The sequence below is a fragment of the Chironomus tepperi genome, unplaced genomic scaffold (genome assembly GCF_022539635.2).
Source record: "Chironomus tepperi strain 1889 unplaced genomic scaffold, CSIRO-AGI_Ctep_v1 contig_335, whole genome shotgun sequence".
NCBI lineage: Eukaryota > Metazoa > Arthropoda > Insecta > Diptera > Chironomidae > Chironomus > Chironomus tepperi.
The window spans coordinates 1125635-1145534 of NW_027226457.1; the positions used below are offsets into that span (position 1 = coordinate 1125635).

The following is a 19900-nucleotide window of genomic DNA, read 5'->3' on the forward strand; positions in this document are numbered from 1 at the left end:
CTGATATGCTTGCCTAACTATACAAAACAAATGCTATACGTCATTCATAAACAACCACCAATTTCCCCCCAACTGATTACGTCTGCATTCGATATCAACGACATAAAAGATATTTTTGCGACTGCCATGTGACATCGACGCTTATTTTAAAAATGCGCTGGCTATTTTGAGATGCTTTTAAAAAAGAATCTCTTTTATTTTCTCATACATATTATATTAATATACAAGCATTTTTGTTTTCTGCCTTTCGAAAAAAAAAAGTATGCAGATGAGCGGTAAAGAAGAACAAAACAAAAAAATGTACAAACTGTCTCAAATAAATCATTTTAATTGTTCCATGTCAAATAAAGAAGAGCGAAGAAAACTAGGAAGAAGATGCACAAATATTTATTTAATAGTGAAAAAAAAGATTCATTTTAAATGCACGGTGACGATTGAAAGTTATTGTAGCGCCTTAATGACCCTGAAAATTGACAGGCTACACGATTTTCTACTAAGTCGAGCGGAAGACAACTTCATGACTTAAAACAATAAAAATTAATATTCAAAAGGGATAATAAGTTATTAGGTTCGGCTCTCTATCGACAGACATGCGCTAATTGTTGATGATGGAAGGGAATTAAAAGATTAATATTCATGACACACACTCGGAGGGACTTGATATAATCATCATTAAGACTTTAAATTGCTCACGTGATTATAAAGACCTTTTAGTGTCTGTCTTTTATCGTAAATGGTGAATTTCGTGTGTAAAAATTACGTGGGACGAGGAAATGACTGTAAAAGAGATATAGAGACGGTATTTAAGGGATCATAAATCATAAGATTTTTAATTAATGATTTATGGTTAAAGTCGCGACATATTGAGCATAATGACAACCTTTGAGATGTTAATAAGCTTAAATGGAAATGTTATGGATTGAGATGCTGAAATTGGTTGGATATTTCGCTTGTTTTAAATTCATTAATGTCATTGGCTGGACTTATGGACTGCGTAGATGTGAGGTTTGGGGTTAATGAGAGGATAATCATCTTGTGTGTGCTAAAGCATTAAGATTTGTGAAGCTGATTGAATATTCTATGAAATTAAAGTTAGTTTTGGGATTTGTTCCGAGGATATGTGGAGTGGAGGCATTAATATGTCGACTTGGTGCCAGTTGATACTGAATCAATGGAATAAAGTTACAAATAAACGACAATACCAGCTGTGACACCTAAATCTAGTGATGCCCAGTCAAAGCTATTACACAATTGACAATCATGTGTCTACACCACAATCCTTTGAATTCACATCAATAAATCAGTAATTTACACTCTCATGACTAATTTTTACATGAAAAACGATATCCAATGCTCAACATGGCAACTTTGTTCGCAAAATATATCAAACAAAGATCTGCAGATCAGTCAATCAGCATAAAAATATCACATTTGATCGAGATGGAATATAAATCAAGTCTAAAAGGCAATAAATTTCATTGAATATCTCCTAACATTGACCCCACACTCATGATGAAATCTTTGTTTTTAGTCGTCGCCGAGCATCACTAAAAAATATTCAAAAAACCCAACAAATTAATGCTTTGAGTTAAAAATCTGTTTACATGAATATGTCAACCAAGTGTCAAATCAGTAACGCTAAGAAATGTGACTAGTTCATTAACCAATGTGAAGGAAAAAGAATTATAAAACTATAAATATAAAAGCTTATAGTTGATGAGGTCTTTAGCTGTAATAATCGTGCTATAAAAATGAATGCGCGCAAAAAATTGCGGCTGAAAACTATAAAACAATCAAATGTCGCCCACTGCCGCATCATCGTCATGTGTGTGTCCAAAGACATTTAATTCCTCTCTCTCAAAACTTTATAGTTTGCTTGAAATTATGAGCCGTATGGAATACATTTCGCTACCGTCATAAAAGAAATAGGAACATCAAACACATCATTAAGTCAGAACGATATTGGAAGCAAAACTGTTTATTTATGTTCTCCCTATATATAATCGTTCGACAAATCTATTTATAATCGGGGCGGTATTGACTTTATTTGTGTGACAAACGACGCATGAGATTCAAATTATTTTCTATAACGAGAAAGAATTTCCTACAATTTTTTTTTGTTGGACTCGGCTTTAATTTTATTTGAAGTTTCGCTTGGGGTTTTATTTTTATTTTGTCGGTATGGAGATTTTTATTATTGTAAATTATGAGAGTTGCTAGACATGGAGGCGTCTTCCGGTCGCGATGTTTTGTGTTTATTTGAAGATGTCCTTCACATTTTGGGAATGTTTTTGTATTAGATACGATTTAGTTAGGTCAGTGGAGATAATAATGTATTAGCTTACTTACTTATGCTGATAAAACAGATCAATTGTGATTCATTGTCGCCCTTAGATAGCACTTAAAGATGGTTCAATCACTGGCTTCCATTTGTACGTAATTGTGATGATTGTGGCTAGCTCTAATCTGATTTTATTCTATGCTGAGGCCGGGTTTCATCAACTCTGTCCTGAGACGAGATCACGCTAGTCTTAGGATCGGATTTCCGGTCAGCTCTACGCATTGTGCTTTCCAGGAAAGTCTTGACTTTTCTACAGTGGCTAGCAAGAATTTCCTTGGGGTCTCAGTCTTCATATCGGTTTAGAAAATTCACCGAAACTGAGACTTTGGTATGGTCAGGAGAAAATTGTAAACTTGAGAAATTGAAAAAGTTCTCAGCCTCCTCATCCCTCTATATTCAAAAATTTCTAGCCTCGCTCATACAAAGAGTGTAAGACAGCATCTGATATTAATGACTAAAACACAATGTTATGTCTATATCATTTGCATCACATTCATCTCTTCATACATTCAATTTCAAATAAATTAAGAAACAATTCAGATTAAAATACCCCAGAGAGTTAAAGACCTGGCAAATATTCAAGCAAAAAAAAAACTTTTTAAATATTTTGACAAAAAATTCTTCAGCAATTCATGCTTAACATTACGCAGACAATTAAAATAAATTCATAATAAAATATTTTTAGACTAAAAATCTAAAATAGCATTGGCGCCGCAATATAAAAAAGGATTTAAATTAAAGTAAGCAGCAAAAAAGTAATTTATTGCAAGCCTCATAAAAAATAAACCAAAATGCGTCTAGTTAATCTGCAGAAAAATTTATCTCAAACTCATCTTTCTTCTTAATCCATGACAGAAAATAACATTCCTGCTTTCTTTTACTTGTCGTTTTTCTTTCACTTTTTAAAAAAAGATCAAAAAATCTATTTTTCATCTTCTTAATTTATACTTTATTTTTATCTTTACAGCAAGGCTATTTTCGCACGTCGAAAGGATCATTCTTTATTGAACCGATTGAGGAATATGTTGACGAAAATAAAAATATTCTCCATCTGTTATACAGGCATCCGCCAGTGGATGGAAATGCTGAGAAATGCGATGTGACAAATTCACATGGTGAGTGCTCAAATCTCAAAATTTATCATTTTTTGTATAATGTATTATGACTGCTATCACTTAAATATATTTCATCTCTGCTTGTGATACATTGTCGTTGCCCACGAGGTGTATATTTTGATGACTCATATCACAGACAATGTGACGATTGCCGCACGTTTAATAATTTTGTTCTCAAGTCGAGATTTTTTTGGCTTTTATTCATGAGCCGTCGTCAATAATATTAAAAAGATTTTTTCTTCCTCTAAGGAAGAAGAAAAGATTGAAATTTTTTGCAAACTCGCGAAAAATATAGGAAAGATTGAAGATTCTTTAAAAATTTTGTTCATTAAACGCATATGTTTTAAGAATTTTGAGGTAAAGCTAACTTTGGTAACCAATGACATATTATGATCCATAAAGTCGTGAGTCTAGCTTAGTAGCAATAAAGACTGCACACTCAAGAATCCGGAAACAAGCTGGATTGGCACTAACTGAGTACAGGATTCGGTTTAAATCCGGCATCAGGTCGAGGTGACACTTGATATCGAAATGGATTTCAATCCGACACCATGCCAAAGTCCCGCCAATCTAACAGTCTGGTAGGCTGATTCGGCTGCCTAAATGTGAAGCTGTCTGACTGGCCTGGAAGTTAGGTACCAGATTAAACCAGTTGTGCAATTCGTTTGCTCTTCAGCACAAAATGCACACTCCAAATATCCACCTGTCATCATCAGACAGACTAACAACAAACTTTCATTTTCGTTTCAAAAATCTCGTTCTAAAATAAAATCATCAACAAGAAGAAATCCCCTCACAGAAAAAAAAAATCCGAATTGAGTTTACAATCGGTCCACGCAAAAAATTATTTCTCTCATAAAGATGATGTTCTTTTGTCGCATACAAGCACTAAAATATTTTCAATTCATTAAATTTGATGATTCAATAATATCTAGAATGAGAGTGGAGATGACAGCAGCATATGTGTCTCATTTGGCATCACTCGCAATCACGAGAATACAATTTCTGGTTCTTATTTTATTTTTTTATCAAGCACGAGAAGAAATAAGGAACAGAATATAAAAATACGCGCCCATTCACACGAAATGAGAGAAAAAAAAATATTTAATTGATTTTAATTTGTTCAGCGAATGAATTCATTCTTTCGTGTTCCTTAAATGTCATGGAATAAACGAATTGTGCATTGATAGAGAGTCAACGCGCGCTTGACCGAACAAAACACGATTAGAATAAATACAGAGCGTGTATTATAAAAATTGAAATAATCAAAACATGTCAGGGCATTAAAATGTATTTTTTTGAGCAGTGTGAATGAATGAATGAATGAGCGAGTCAATAAATAAGACAAGATTTGATCAGCATTGCGATTGAGACATATGCACAGATTAAATTTTCAATTATTCATTGAGCTATTTTTTGTGTATGTCCAATGCTTTTGTTGCAAATCAAGTTATTGTGTTAATATGACAGTACCTTGGAATTTGTTGCAGTTTCTTATTTCCTAATTTCCTGGCTAATTGTTATGGACTAATAAATATTAGAGGACGTGAAGTGCACATCCGACAGAGATTTTTTTTTGTTGTTGGTAAATCTTGAAATGTTTATTTTTTTGAATGTCAGTTGCTGTTGTCTAGAGTTGATAACCTTTTGAATTTATTTCGGCATTCACTTGCGTATGGACTAAAAGTGACATAATTTACACTTTGTTGATTGTTTATGCTTAATTTGTCAATTTTCTGAATGTGAATTTTTAATGCTGTTTTGATTTATGGAGTGTTTTTTGCCGTTGTTATCAAGCTGTGAAAGTTGAGGAAGGTCGAGATATATATTGTCCAAGAGGAAGTTATTGCTGGACTTTACAATAATTCTATTAATAGTTTGGATTTCGTCAATCCATTTTCCATCAAATTTTCGTGACTCTCTTAGGGTACCCCACTTAGCCCTGTCTATCCTCTCTGATTTAAGTTACTCTACCTAAGCATAGTAGGACTGTGGGCATATCTCTAATTAATCTTCAATTCCACTTAATTAATCATCAAACAAGTCTTTGAATCTCCAATATGATTAATTTCATTAATTCCTTTTACATTCCCTTTAAGACATCAGCCGGAAGAGGGCCCTTTAAAAGAGCAAATACAAAAGACTTACTTTCCCACTCCCAATTTAAGACATTAATCTATCTAAGGCCATATCAATGACTATTCATTTTATTACTTTCTAAAGTACAATGCACTCGATAGTTTCACATTTTTCAATGTCTCGATTAAGTCGTTAATCCTCTAGTAATCTGTAGGGCGTTCCCTTAAAGGCTTATCAGATTTTCGAAATATTTTTAAGACTTTCTTAACCAAAATGTTTGTTTTTAAATCAGTGTTGTGCAACCTTTTGTTTTTCGAGGCACAGTTTGATGGCTAACGTCTACAACAACACCTCAGTGTATCGCAGGATACATGTTACCCACTAATGTTCTAAACAAAGCAACGAATTTTCATTTTTAAAGCCAAGTTTCTAGAAGACGAGTACAGAAATAAGTTAGAATAACCAGATCAAGTGTGTATATTTATAGAGATGCGAGATGAAAACAAGAAGCGACAGCATCAATCATCAGCATCTATTCTTGCGTGTCTCATGTTTATGCAAATGAGACAGTCGCTGCTTTATAAAACAATCAATAGCAAAGTAGTTTTTCATATTTTAATTCGAAGAGAATTGAAGAGATATATTTAAATAAATAAATTGTGTGCGTGTAGATTCATATCATCATCATCAACGGCAATAAGTTGTTGCTGTTTCAGCATTCTTTTTATTTTTTCGTGAGATCAAGATCATTAACATGCCATTGGAAGTCAAATAAGAGAAGAAACAATAATAAAAAAGAAGATAGACATTAAAAAATTTAATTTATTGAAAAATAAATGCAAACCACACTCAACCAGACAATTAGTGTCGCAGGCTAACAAAAAAATTTCATCTTATACCTCATTATTGTGTCATTTTGCTCGTGATGCTGGGATTTTCTCTTATTTCATTTTTCGTGAACGATTCTGTCCACACATCAAGTTTTGAGAGACACTTCTTTTCAATTTCAATCGAAATGAATAAAAAACAGAATTAATTCTATTAAGTATTTCAAGGTCAGACTGAGCTGCAATTGATGAAAAATGAAAACTGATCTCAGCATCGATGACATACGAATTTATTTTTAAATTGTTGCAACAACTTCCTTGTTTCTTTAACTTGTGACTCGGTTAGGTTCTATTTCATCCAAAATGATAATTAGTTCATTAAGAAACAGTTTTTTTAGGCTCTAAACAATAAACAGACTTTTAAAATCCATTTTTGGAGATTTAATATTTTAAATTTATAATCTGTATTGATTGCAAATAAGATTCACTAAAATATTACATTTTAAATTGTTTTGATGAGAACGCGTGAGATGGAACGGTGCCGGTGTTCTTTGTGATTCATCCACAATTTGAATTTTAAATTTTAGACAAGAGAATCAACTCTATAATGTATAATATTAATTGTCTAAGAGCAGTTTCATGTATTTTTGGTTGAATATTTAATATTAACACCTTTGGAAGGAATTATTTACGTGATTTTATGTGCGAATTGTTGTTTAGAGCTTGCTGATTTAATGAATGTATTGAATTTATGGATATTGTTTACTAATTTTTGTTGCTTCCCATCTGAGGTAATAGAATTAGGTCATCTCGGTAGAGTTTTAAATTTTAAAACGGCAGTTATATTTTAATTAACGTTACTTCAAGCAATTCATAGACAAAAGCATCTATTTCTGTTCAAAATAGAGCCTTAAGTGCTTAGCACACGCGATCACGCTAAATTATAGCAATTAAGCCTTTAAAACATCCAAATAATTCTTCCTTAAAGTCTCCTCAATTCTAAGAAGATCAATCGAAGCATTTAATCCCAAAACTGCAATTACCGGTTCAAAAATAAGATCCTCACACGCGAGACTGTAATCAATTCTTAAGAAAAATAAGAAACAAAACATGAGTAGCCTTTAAAACCTCACCACGAATTTCATGAAATATTGTGGTCAGTGTTGATTGGCAGACACGAAAGCGTCATAATATATGTGACTAGCAATTAACATAACATTTAATCAACCTAGATTTATTTCTCTCGCTCTTTTCTTTTCTCTTTACGCATTCTTCTCATATTTCTTTTATTTATGCTTCTCATTTTTTTAAAGCAAGTAGTTAAGTAAGTTGTAAATCAGGAAGCGTTTTGTAAATCAAGACATCATACACAATTGGCCTTTTTGTGAGATATGTGCAGTATGAGATTCTTGAGATAATTTTGCTTTCATAGAATGACATACCATTCAAACATATTACGAGTGTGTAATGCGCTGTTGTATAATAATTTCACATTAATGTTATGCTTTCGTTCCTATTTATCATTTTTGATTGGTAACTTGATGTGAGAGTAGATTGAGATGAACAGTTGCAGTTTGTCTCATTTAGAGTCAATTTGATTTGAGTTCTTGTAAAAGAAATTAACAAAATTTAATGGTTCAAAGTTGTAACGGTCACGAAAAATTCAAATTTGAAAACCTTACAAACTAAATTGTATGGTTCTGAAGGTTTTGTTTTCAAAATTGCTTAAAAATAGAAAATCATCAAAATTTTCCTATTAAACACTTAAAGACTAGCTTTTGAGGTAATGGAATGTAAAAATACACTTGAACATTATGAAATATTGCAAATTCCACAAATGCACTCTAGACATCACGCAAATTGACTTCCTGACTAATTTCATCCGATAAAGAAGATAAAACTATGTTAACTGCTTCATAAAAGATAGCAATATGATTAAAGTCCGTGTGTAATGCTATTAGGTTAAGCACTAGCTGTATTTATTCATATTCATTCACATTTATCTCTTCCACTTCTGCATACTTCATAATAAATATTTTCATACATAAAATGCATACGAGGAAGAAGAGTAAAGATGAAACATGATGTTATACTGTTTATTTATTCTTTTCTAGTTTTATTTCATTCGACATGAAGTGCTACGGACTGTGAAATGAATTTATAATCACATTATACAATGCATGTTAGAATATCATATTCATATTTTCTATAATTTATGCACTTTAATATTTATCATTTCGCACAAAAAGTGATTATGGCTCGTTAGGTTTGCATTATGCATCGTTACACGCTGAATTTCTTCTTATAATATTTTTGTATTCCGTTTTTGTGAACAAGAGAATTAGTTTATGAGAGGAGCTGTGTGACTACTTAATGAGCTTTTTGTAACATTTTTTGCGATAATGAGGTGTTTTGTTGGTTGAACTTTGCATGCATGTCCATCAATTTAGTGATTATATTGGATTAACATTTGAATGGAAGAAGATAGGAACGGCTGTGGATTAGCATTTTGTTGCTTGGTGCTCTTGATTGTGAATTGACTGGAAATTGTTAGATTTGGACAATTTAAGGTCAAGCTGTTCTATAAGACCCATGAGACCCAGGAGGTACCTGTCCTTACTGTCCCTCATTGGTCCAACGGAATCTCTTCCAGAAAAAGTTGCAAGGAACTCCCCAACCAATAAATCTTCTACATTTAAAGTACTTTGACCGATATAACAATGTATCTTGCATACACAAATGATTTGATCTTTAACGGCAAACACATTCGTATATGACTTTTTTCTTCTCATCGCTTTCTCCAGTCACACACAGTCCAGTGTATTCTCAGTTTAATTAAATATGAATTATGTGACAATTCAACAATTTACTTAATCAAAAGAAATAACGACAATCAAATATTTCTCATTGTCTGATTGAACTTGCGGTTTGAATATTTAATTTAAATGGGTTTTATGATCTTTCTTCAATTCATTCATCCTTATTGCTTTCTTTCTGCTTAAATCCTCCACTTTTTACCCTCCTTACTCATAAAGTATTTAAACTACTCAATTGTCTTGTGAAACAAATTGTTTATTATTTATTGTTTTTAAATGTAAATTTGACTTCTTTTCCATTGAATTCATTTATTTGCAAATTTTTATCGCACTTAGTAATGCACAGACTGTACGATCGTACGTTAATCGCAACGCGTACTTAGTAGTTCAATCAATTCTTCCTTCTACACCTGCAGAAGGCAAAAAAATAGACATAAACTAATAAATTATTGTGCGTTGGATATTCTGACGTAATTGCTGAGCAATGCCAAATGGAATTTCGCCAGAAAAAGATCGCTTACTTTAAAGAGATGGAGTATATATAGCATATATTTGAATACATGTATATTTAAATTAAGCAATGGAATAAGTGAGTGAGTGAGAGAAGAAACATGCGGCACTGAATGCGAAATTATGGTTTTTTTTTCTTGCTTGCTTGCTTATAAAAAGGAGAAGAGAGAAAAAAGCCGTAAAGTCAATGTCAATGACACAGTGTGGCAGCTATTAATGTCTCGACTGTTTTTCTTAACGCGAAAAAAACATATTAATTGTTGAAGAGCGGCGGTAAGATTTAGTTCCTTTTAACGCTGCTGCTAATGCTGTCGTCAAACAAACAAAAAGTTCTCTGCCTTTCTTCTCATTGACGCATTTTTTTATGTCTGAATAGATTTTAATGATGTGCGTTCAATTTGTCAGGATTGAATGTGAAATGCGCAATCGGTTGGATTGTGATATAAATTGTCTGTCAAATTGCAATGGTCGGTATTTTTAGTCTAGACTGTTTATTTCTGGGTTATTTTGAAATTAGTTCACATGCCGGTAGTCTGTTGGAAATTTTTCATCTGTTGCTTGTATAAAATTGGGGTAAATTGGGAATGTTTAGATAAAATACAGTATTTTTATGACATTTGGTGTTGAGTGATTTTAGAGGGGATACGGGGTGATGCTTTGAAGTTTATCGAGTTATCTAATAGAGTGGAATTTCACAATTATTTAATAATTCAGTAGATGGTAGCTGATAAGAAAGGTTGCAGTATGGATTAAATCAATTGATAAGTGCTGTGCAATGAGCAATGAATTCCACATTCTCTAGATGTCCACAATAGCTCTTTGGTTCGCTCAGTCAGCCTAGAAATCCACAATACTCACCTTCATCCCTGCTTTCCAGCATCCCTGACTAAGATCAAATAATAATCTACACGCAATTTGACCATTTCTTTCGACAACCACCTGTCTATTTTTCATTTATTTCTACATATTTGAACTTTCCAACCTACACTCAAGTACACACTCTCAGTCGTCATAACAACAGAAATATCCAACCAATTAACTCATTATTATTTTTTTATTTCTCTATTTTAATACGAAATGTGAAAAAATTTGACTTTCATCAACATTTTTTTAAAAATGGAAAGACATTTTTCGTCTCTCCATGTGGGCTAGGCGTATCAATATCCTATTACAATATTAGCGTTTCTAATTTTCATTGAAATAAAAAAAAAATATCTTCATTTCAATTGTTAGTTCAATTTCCATTGATTACCCTCCTAAATTATGGTGGGCCGGGCGCAATTGAATCAATATCGATTAAAGACATTTGGAGTCGCCTATGTGTGTGATTTTGATTGGAATCTCGTAAACATCATAATTAAGCCACTTGATTCAGGAGTATAGAGAGAAATAACGAGACTCACAACACTCAACCAATCTGTCAAAATGACTTAAAAATAATTCTATGGGCACCACCAAGCCAGCAACAATGAGACTCTTTTTCTCTATTGTTGTTGTTAGTATTTACAAAGTCATTCACTCGAATTGAATTTTTTCATGAATCATTGCCTGTCATCATGATGATGATTGAAAGTAGTTAGCACTCATCATAAAGCCATCGATTTACATCGAAATAATTTTTATATGGTATGGCAATTGACAGTTTTTTTTTCACTCACTTAATAAATTTGACTTTGTAGCTTAGCCACATGCTCAATAGAACTTTCATTAATAGAATTAATGATAGACGACAAGGGGAGTCTGTTTCAATAGAAAAATCCATGAACTCGCAAAAATGAAATATGATTTACGATACCTATTGTGTATATTACTCGATTACCTTGTAGCTTCCTTTTTGCGTAATCACCAAAAATTCATCCAACATTCTTCTTCCTCTTCTTTCTTCTTGTATTTCTCGTGAATCTGAGGTGAATATCATGTGTGGATGTTTGAATTTTTAAGTTTTTTGTAAAGTTCTTGATGATGTTTTCAATAACAATCATAAGACGATCAAAGTGTCAATAATACTGATTAAGCGACACGACCGATGAATTTTAAGTTGTAGAGAATATTGCATACTTGTTAAAGCGCATGTTTTGAAGTGAAAATAAATTAAATTTTGATCTGGAAGGAATGCTCAGTCAAAATAATGTTTTTGTCAAAATTTTCATTACTTATCTACTTCCCCAATGTTATCGATATAAATTGAATGTTTTGAATCTATTTTAAACTTTAATTTAATTGTTTTTCATCAAAATTTGCTAAAATGTCACTTTTAAGTACTTTTCTTTCCAAAACCTTACAAATTCCATTTCGCATCTTATTCAAAACATTACAATTGTTTGCATCATTAATTCAAATGTCAAAAGATCGTTTAAAATGAAAATTAACAAAAAACAAGCTAAGTTACATAATGTCAGACAAAAGCACAAACAATGCCTTCCATCTCACATCTATCAAAGCTTCTCGGTCATAAAATCAGTCTGCATAAGATACTCATCAATGGAATTACTAAAGATACATTTTTACAGCAAAAAAAGAAGAAGACTTAAATTCACACTTCGAGAAAAATAAACTTACTACAAAACCAGCAAGGACGTTATTGTTTGCTTTCTTAAGAAGCTTTAACGATATGCAAACAGCGGCAGCAACAAGCTACAAAGATTCTCTTTTTTTTCTTCAATGTTTATAGGAAAATAAGTATCTCTACTGTACCGGAAATATTATTAAATTTATTTCTTGTCTTCATTCATGTTCAAAAATTTTTCCTCCGACTTTTAATTTTAGCAATGTTAAGAATAAGAAAGAACGACATTTGATATAAAAGAAGAAAGGAAATATTTTCGTGATACGTGAGTGTCGTATGAGTCAGAGTAATTTTTCGCACGTCGTGTTGTTCGAGATTTTTTTTATTATTTTTATTCATTTTATTTTGTTATTTTTACTTGAATGAATCTTGAGTTAGGAAATGATTTGGGGTTCGGTTTGGGATGAGAAGCATTTGATTGATATGATCTACCCACATCTACCCTGATGATCTGGGTCAAAGAATTGCATCTATAACTCAGGATGAGAGACATGTTCTTCTTAGTTTGGTTTGATCATAGATCAAGGACCGGATTCTTAATCTATCCGGTATATCCTACCTTACCATATCCTACTAGGCAAGACTATCCTCGAATATCCCCTTACCCTAATCCCCTCCTAGAGGGGGCTCCCTAGGGAGACCTAGATTGGGGGAGTATAGTAACCTAGGATAGATTAGTAAGGTAATCCTTGGATAATGCAGTTTAAAGTAGCTTACACATGCATCCAGGAAAAATCCCAAAACATTTCAAAATCATCATAATCCATACAAAAACCACACAAAAGAAGACAAACTATTCATAAACCTTAATCATATGCAGTTGAAAATTCCTCTATTATCCTAAAAAATGTGAATCAACAACAAGCATAACAATGTACATATAGCAACGAAAGACTATAAATACATTGAATGGAAAGAAAATATTTAGATGCTGAAATTAACGGCACCCCTCGTGGTCTCACGCGCAAGAGCTCATTAAATCACGTCTGCCTCGTTTTTATAAAGCCTTTTCATATTATTATTTTTTTTCGATTATAATAGAATGTGAAAGAGGAATATCTGTCGAGCATTATTTTCACACAAACAACATAAATACTGGCTATTTATGACGATCATCAAAAGGCGTATATGATAATTTTAGAGACTTGAAGTGACACTAAATAAAAATATTAGCTGTTTTTTTTTCTATGTTAAAAACCAGTTCTGTAACATTAACTGATGATATTTCATTATCACCCGATGGCTATAGTCAATGGGGTTCATTTGAAAGTGACGTTAACCATAATATGGATTTCCAAGTCCATAACTCAGTCATATATTGAAATAAACCTAATGATCTCTCAAATCCCCTTCTTTACCCTCAAACCCTCTTCTATACTCTCAATCCCTCTCCTATACCCTCACCAGCATCGACATCATTCATGAACGAACCCAATCCGTCTATTATCTTTGTGAATACACAACAAATGCCTGTATACATATAGAGATATATTGTGACTTTAATAATGATCAAATAATTTCAATTAACATTTTCAATGAATGGGCATGGAAGCTAGTTAATCGAAAAAAAAATCAGATTTCATTCGAATCTATATGTGCACAAGAGTCAATCCAATCAAGTGGTTAAACAACTTTTTTTTCCCTCTTATTTTGCGCCGCGATGTCTGTCTTTCTGATCGTCTAGGAAATGATTTGTTTCGTTTCGTTTTTTTTTTTATTTTCAGCATTCATGAATGATGAAGTGACGTTTAATCTCTTTCGCGCTTTTGTATTTGTATTTACATTATGCTCCTTCTCTCTCAATTGGCATTTTTTAGCGCATTTTTTTGCAGAGACAAATTTTTTTAGTCTCGAATGTGTGTGATTGATTTATATGGGTAGATGGCAATTTGTCTGACTGAATGAGTTATATTGTGTTAGGATTTCATTGCAGCTTCTAAAGAGTTAGAAGTTGAGAATGACAGAAAATGGATGTAATTGGGTCTTAGACTGTATTTAATTTTTAACGGAAAAATAGAATTTGAATTCAATTTTAACGAAAAATCAAAATTTGAATTTTCAAATCTAGATCATAAAGGCATTTTTTAGAATTTTTTTGCAGAGACAATTTTTTTTATTCAAATTCAATTATAACGGAAAATTTAAATTTGAATTTCAACGGTAACGGAAAAAAAAAATTCGAAAAAAATAAAATTCAAATTCAATTCTAACGGAAAATTAAAATTTGAACCTCAATGGAGAAAAAAAATTCAAATTCAGTTTTATCGAATCAGTAATTCATATCAATGCTACACAACCTCCTACCCAACCCATAAATATCAACTTGCTGTCCATTTTATGCATAGTACGACAATCAATTTGTTGTATACAGTTATTATAGAATTGAATGATTTGTATGTTCGACTGCAATTTCAATTCTCTTATTCATTCTATTTTGCTAATTTCAAAATCGTGCCAAATAACGAGAAATTTCTGCTGTCTTTACCTTCCCAAGTCATACACATTGTGCATGCATTTCATTATGCTTAGCATTTTTCTCTCATTTCAAATTCGAATTTGACAGATTAGGAATGTGCTGATAACACCTTGTCTGCATGAATGAAATATAAATGTACATTTTGTGACAGTCGAGAGACACCGAGACCACCAAAACATTTGTCGAGCAAGAGCGAGAGATTGAGAGAAAATGTACATTCAGTGTAATTCCACATGCTGCGATAATTAACATATTTTTGTAGCCACATGACACTCAACAGATTATATTTTGTGCTTGCCTCTCGACAACTTTACGATTTTAATTCGTAATTTGACTTACAGTCGTAATAATGTACCAGAGATTGATATTGGATGGAGAAATAAATGTCCACATGATCATAGCTGCATATTAATATATTCAACTTAATGATTATCTGTTTCATTTTCATTAATTTCTTACTTTTTTTCTGTCGATATGCCACTTGCGTAAGGCATTAAAACTCTCACTTACTCAAATAAAAGTACTTCAAGTAACTCAAGTTACACATTGTTACTTACTATGTACAATTTCGAGATATATATTTAATTTATCACTTGTTTACAAACATTGAGTGCTTTACAAAAAAAATTAAGTTGTTAAGATGATTACTTTGAGAAGTGATGCTGCTTTTTTATTGAAGCTGCTTGAGCTTTTGTGAAGTCCCTTGTGGAGGAATTTGGTCTATTCAATATATTGGTCCAGTAATATTTAACAGACACTCCTGTGAAGGATTTGGGTTGAGATCAAATGATCATGCTTTCAATCTGAGATACAACACTGTCCACATGTCTGAGCTAGTTTGGACTCCAAGTCGAGACCTGAAAGCACAAGGTCGAAAAATTCAGCCTTCAAGACGACCTGACTCTGGCCTGGAGCCTGACTTGGTAAAATACAGTTTTATGCAAGACTAATGTCATCTAGGCTTCGGCTACTTCAACCGCCTTAAAGGAGAGTAGATTTACATTCTGGCCATATTCAAGGGAGATTGGGTTGGGAGTCAAACCCATCCCTACCTTCCCTATTTCTGACTACGTCCCTGATCCAAAATTCTAGCCAATTTTTTGCTCAACAACCTAGGAGTCGATTTTGAGCTCATCATCCGCTAGACGACACTAAAGCAGTTGACAGCCTAAGCGATTCCTCCAAATCCAATCCAATTCCAACTCAAGGGACAATCGACTGCATATAAATAAATATAATGTGTGCATAAACACAAATTTAAAAATGATTGTCGTGCAATCGTCTTACAATTTAAATGAGATGCTGTCAAGCTGTGAATAAAATTGATGACAAGTCAACGAGAAGATCAGCAGAAAATTAAATAAAAATTTACATATTTTTGAAACGGAAATGAATGAAAATTGAATTGAATGTCATTTGCAATATTTAAAAACACATTTCATTTGTCTTGATTTTTGCTTGTACATGAGAAATTCTTTCGTACGCGCATATCATGTACTGTATTTAATTGCTTTATCTGTCTTATAAATCTCGTGTGAGAGACGTAAATTAACGAGATGAATGCACCATTAAGAAAAATCTCTTTAAAATCCTTTCTATTATAAGCACAGGGAAATGAATTTATATAAAAAAAATTTAATTTTCGTACTTTAATTTACAGATCATCACGAAACAGAATCAGAAACAAACGAAGAAGTTGAATTGAAATTTTTAAATGATAAAACGAAAAATGCTCAGTTGGTGCACAGAGTGAAACGAAGTATTCATAACCATCAACATTTATCACCGTATCAGCAGCAATTGCAAAGACATCGTCAAAGGCAGCAACAATATGAGCAATATCAAAGAGAATTACGCGAACGAGAAATGCGAGAGAGGCAACGAACAAGAACAAATACGAATTATCATCGAGATGCTCGACAATATCAAGCAATGATGCAGCAACAACCACAACAGCAGCAGCAGTTTAATAATAACATGTATCATTATCAGCATCATTATCAAAATAGTATGCATAATGTGCAGCAAAAAAATTCGGATGAGAATAAGGAATATACCATAGAAGTATTAGTAGCTGTAGATAAGAAAATGCAAGAGTACCATGGCAAAAATCTTAAGAATTATGTGCTGACATTAATGTCAGTGGTAAGTATCATTATTCATGTTAAATGCTTTTTCGATCATCTCATATGGATATAGTAATTTACAATCTAATTTTAACGGTTTTGCTAATTTTTCATTCCGCATCCAAATCTCGAATTATGTCAGTTATCGTTGTCATGTTTACCTTAATTATTTCAATTAGCACGTAAACCTATTTTCTAAACTTGTTATTAATTGGGAAGGGGTAGTATCAGCAAATTGGCTGGGTGTCTAGAATGATCAAGTTTGAGAACAAGCTCTAACTTTCAAAATTCGAACTTTTAACTTTCGAAATTCGAATTTTCAACTTTCGAACTTCGAAATTCGAATATTCAATTTCCTAAATTTCGAATTTTTAACTTTCAAAATTTGAATTTTTTGCCTTCGAAATTCGAATTTTCAACTATCGAAATTCGAATTAATTTCGAATTTTCAATTTTCGAAATTCGAATGGTCAGCTTTCATGTTTAATAACCCAATAATTGAGCTTATTAATTCCGTAAACTGATTGATGCTCCAAATGCGCTTAACATATCTATTTACCCAACGATCCACAGACTAAGTCTCCTTAATATCTCCAATATTTATCATCTTACAAGAAGAAAATTCTATTTGACTACTTTCTGATAATTCTCTTATAAGCTAATTGCAAAACGAATTGAAAGATAGATTTAAAGTCATTAAGACCTTTTTTTTGCTTTCTTCTTCATATAAATGTCTCTCTCACCCGTCGTACATTCATAGACAGATAAATTAATTGAAATGAAATTAATGAAGTTATCTTCAGCAGAAAAAAGCAGAGAAAATGAAAAATACAAGCACCAACAAACAGCGAAGAGATTGCGGATGAACAAGAACAAGATTTGATAATTCTGTGTTTTCTGTCTTTCTCCTTCGTTTCTTAATTCTCTCGATCGCTCCTTTGTCGTCTTCTTCCACTTTGCTTACTTACTTCATTTCTTATTCCTTTCACTCTTTATTTCATTTTTTGAGTGCATTGGGAAGTTGAATTGGAGGGGTTTTAGTGAGGCATATTGGGGTATTGGGGGAGATACGTATGGACGACCAGGGAGCTTATGCTTACGTTTTGAGGTTAGGGTTAGGTCAGGTTAGCTTAATTGTATGTGACTTAAGTAGAATATTTGAGATTTGGAAAACTTTGAGGTTAGAATTGAATATTAGGAATAATTTCGATGAAAATTGAAATAAAATATGAAAATTTGAGGTTATGTCGCTAACAAAGCATGCGCCCCAATCCTTACGCATCATCACATCCAACTTTACACATTAATTTCATATTATTCTCTCTTTCTTCTTATATTTACTCACAGGTATCAAGTATTTATGCTGACGCTAGTATTGGAAACTCCATAAAGATTGCCGTAGTGCATATAATGTATATTGAGCAAGATTTAGTTCCAGATGCAAGTTATGTTAACGGTATGTTTAAAATGAAAGATTCTTTCTTTCTTTCCACTGCTTTTATTTATTTATTCTTTACTTGCTCTTCTCTTTTGCTTATTGTCTCTTACTTTCTTTTGAACTTTTAATACCGAAAAAAAAAATTGCAATTCTTTTTAAGTTCCTTTTTTGAATGCAATTTAATGAATCATAACAAGAATACCTTGCTGAATACACAAGCAATTTCTTTTCAATTCAATAAATAATCGAAATTCTTGACTGTTTTTGGGGGCTTTTTATGGATTGTTCCTAATTAAGTGGATTCAAGTGGATTCTGTTAGGGTTGTTGGTCGGATAAATTGAAGATGATTGTGAATTCTAGCTAAATAAGACTGAATTTTGATGTAGAAACTTGAAGTTGTAAGCGAAATAGATTGAAATCTAGTTCAAAATTCAAAAATATGTTAGATTTTAAAATTCAAAATTCCGTTAAACACAATGCATATTTTTCAATACAAAAACTTCAAAATCACGACCTTCTACGTCTACAATTACAAGTTCTTACATTCCCATTGCATTTGCAAAAAAGTAACATTACAGACCTTTAAATTGCACAAAAAAAAGTAATCGAATCGAATTGATAACCCTACAACACTGATTATTCCAATGCATTTCTGTACGAAAACAACAGAAAAAAAGGTCTTTATTTATTTTATTTCCCATTAAAATCTCATATATGTTCAATTCATTTTATTATAATGATCATGTACAACACAAAGTGAATTAAAAAATGACAGTGAAGCTTTGCAACGCAATACAAGAAATAAAGATACGATGAGGATATTAAATTAATATCAAAGAGCATTTCTTAATGCAATTTGTGCATCGTGATGATTTTTATCGCATTACATGCTTGACTTCATTACAGTCATTAAATTTATTTTCTTACTTTACTGCTTTTATTATGTGTCCTCGTGTAATTAAATTTTCGCCTCTTCATTACATTCATTTTAATCGCATTTTCATGAGGATTTTGGTTAGGATTGAGATATTTTTGAGTCTGTCTGTCTACTTTAGTGTTTGATTGGAAGTCAAGATAAGATGATTTACTTAGTTGCAGTTTTATTGACATTAAAGGGTGTAAAACTAAGTAGTTTTCTCAAAGGGGTGTGAAACTAAGTAAAATTACTTTGAAAGGATGTGAAAATATGAATTAGTCATTTTATAAGCGTATAAAACTACGCATTCATGAATATTTATGAATGCAATGCTTTCTAGAATAAAGGGGTATGAAACTACACTTTAATCACTTTAACATAACAAGGGCAAATGCGTTTAAAATCCAAATCTAATAAAAACCTCTCAGACTAACTCTATCTTCCTATATCTCATTAAAATTCTCTATATATTTTTAATTTTTTTTTCATCAAAGCAGGTGTGGGCGTCTCAGCGTCGAGTATGCTAGTAGAGTTCTGCCGATTGAAGCACACTCACGATTATCAGCACGATACGGCATTGCTTTTAACTAGGTGAGAATAATCATAGTAGCTCGAATCGTGTGACAAGTATTTATCCTCGCTTAGATTTACTATTTCTTATTTGCATTTTTTATTAATTTTTATATCCA

At 32.2% G+C, this 19900-nt stretch overlaps 1 protein-coding gene across 4 annotated transcripts in view; it reads left to right on the forward strand.

The window, feature by feature from the left end:
* AdamTS-A (ADAM metallopeptidase with thrombospondin type 1 motif A) overlaps positions 1-19900 on the forward strand; it is an 88472-nt gene that overhangs the window by 53603 nt on the left and 14969 nt on the right. For 3 of the 4 annotated variants that reach the window (XM_070644032.1, XM_070644035.1, XM_070644034.1), the window contains exons 6-9: positions 3309-3456; positions 16391-16875; positions 18204-18312; positions 19706-19802. In XM_070644032.1, the coding sequence (XP_070500133.1) occupies positions 3309-3456; positions 16391-16875; positions 18204-18312; positions 19706-19802 (839 nt within the window). The remainder of the gene's footprint in view (positions 1-3308; positions 3457-16390; positions 16876-18203; positions 18313-19705; positions 19803-19900) is intronic. The other variant, XM_070644033.1, reaches the window with a different exon arrangement.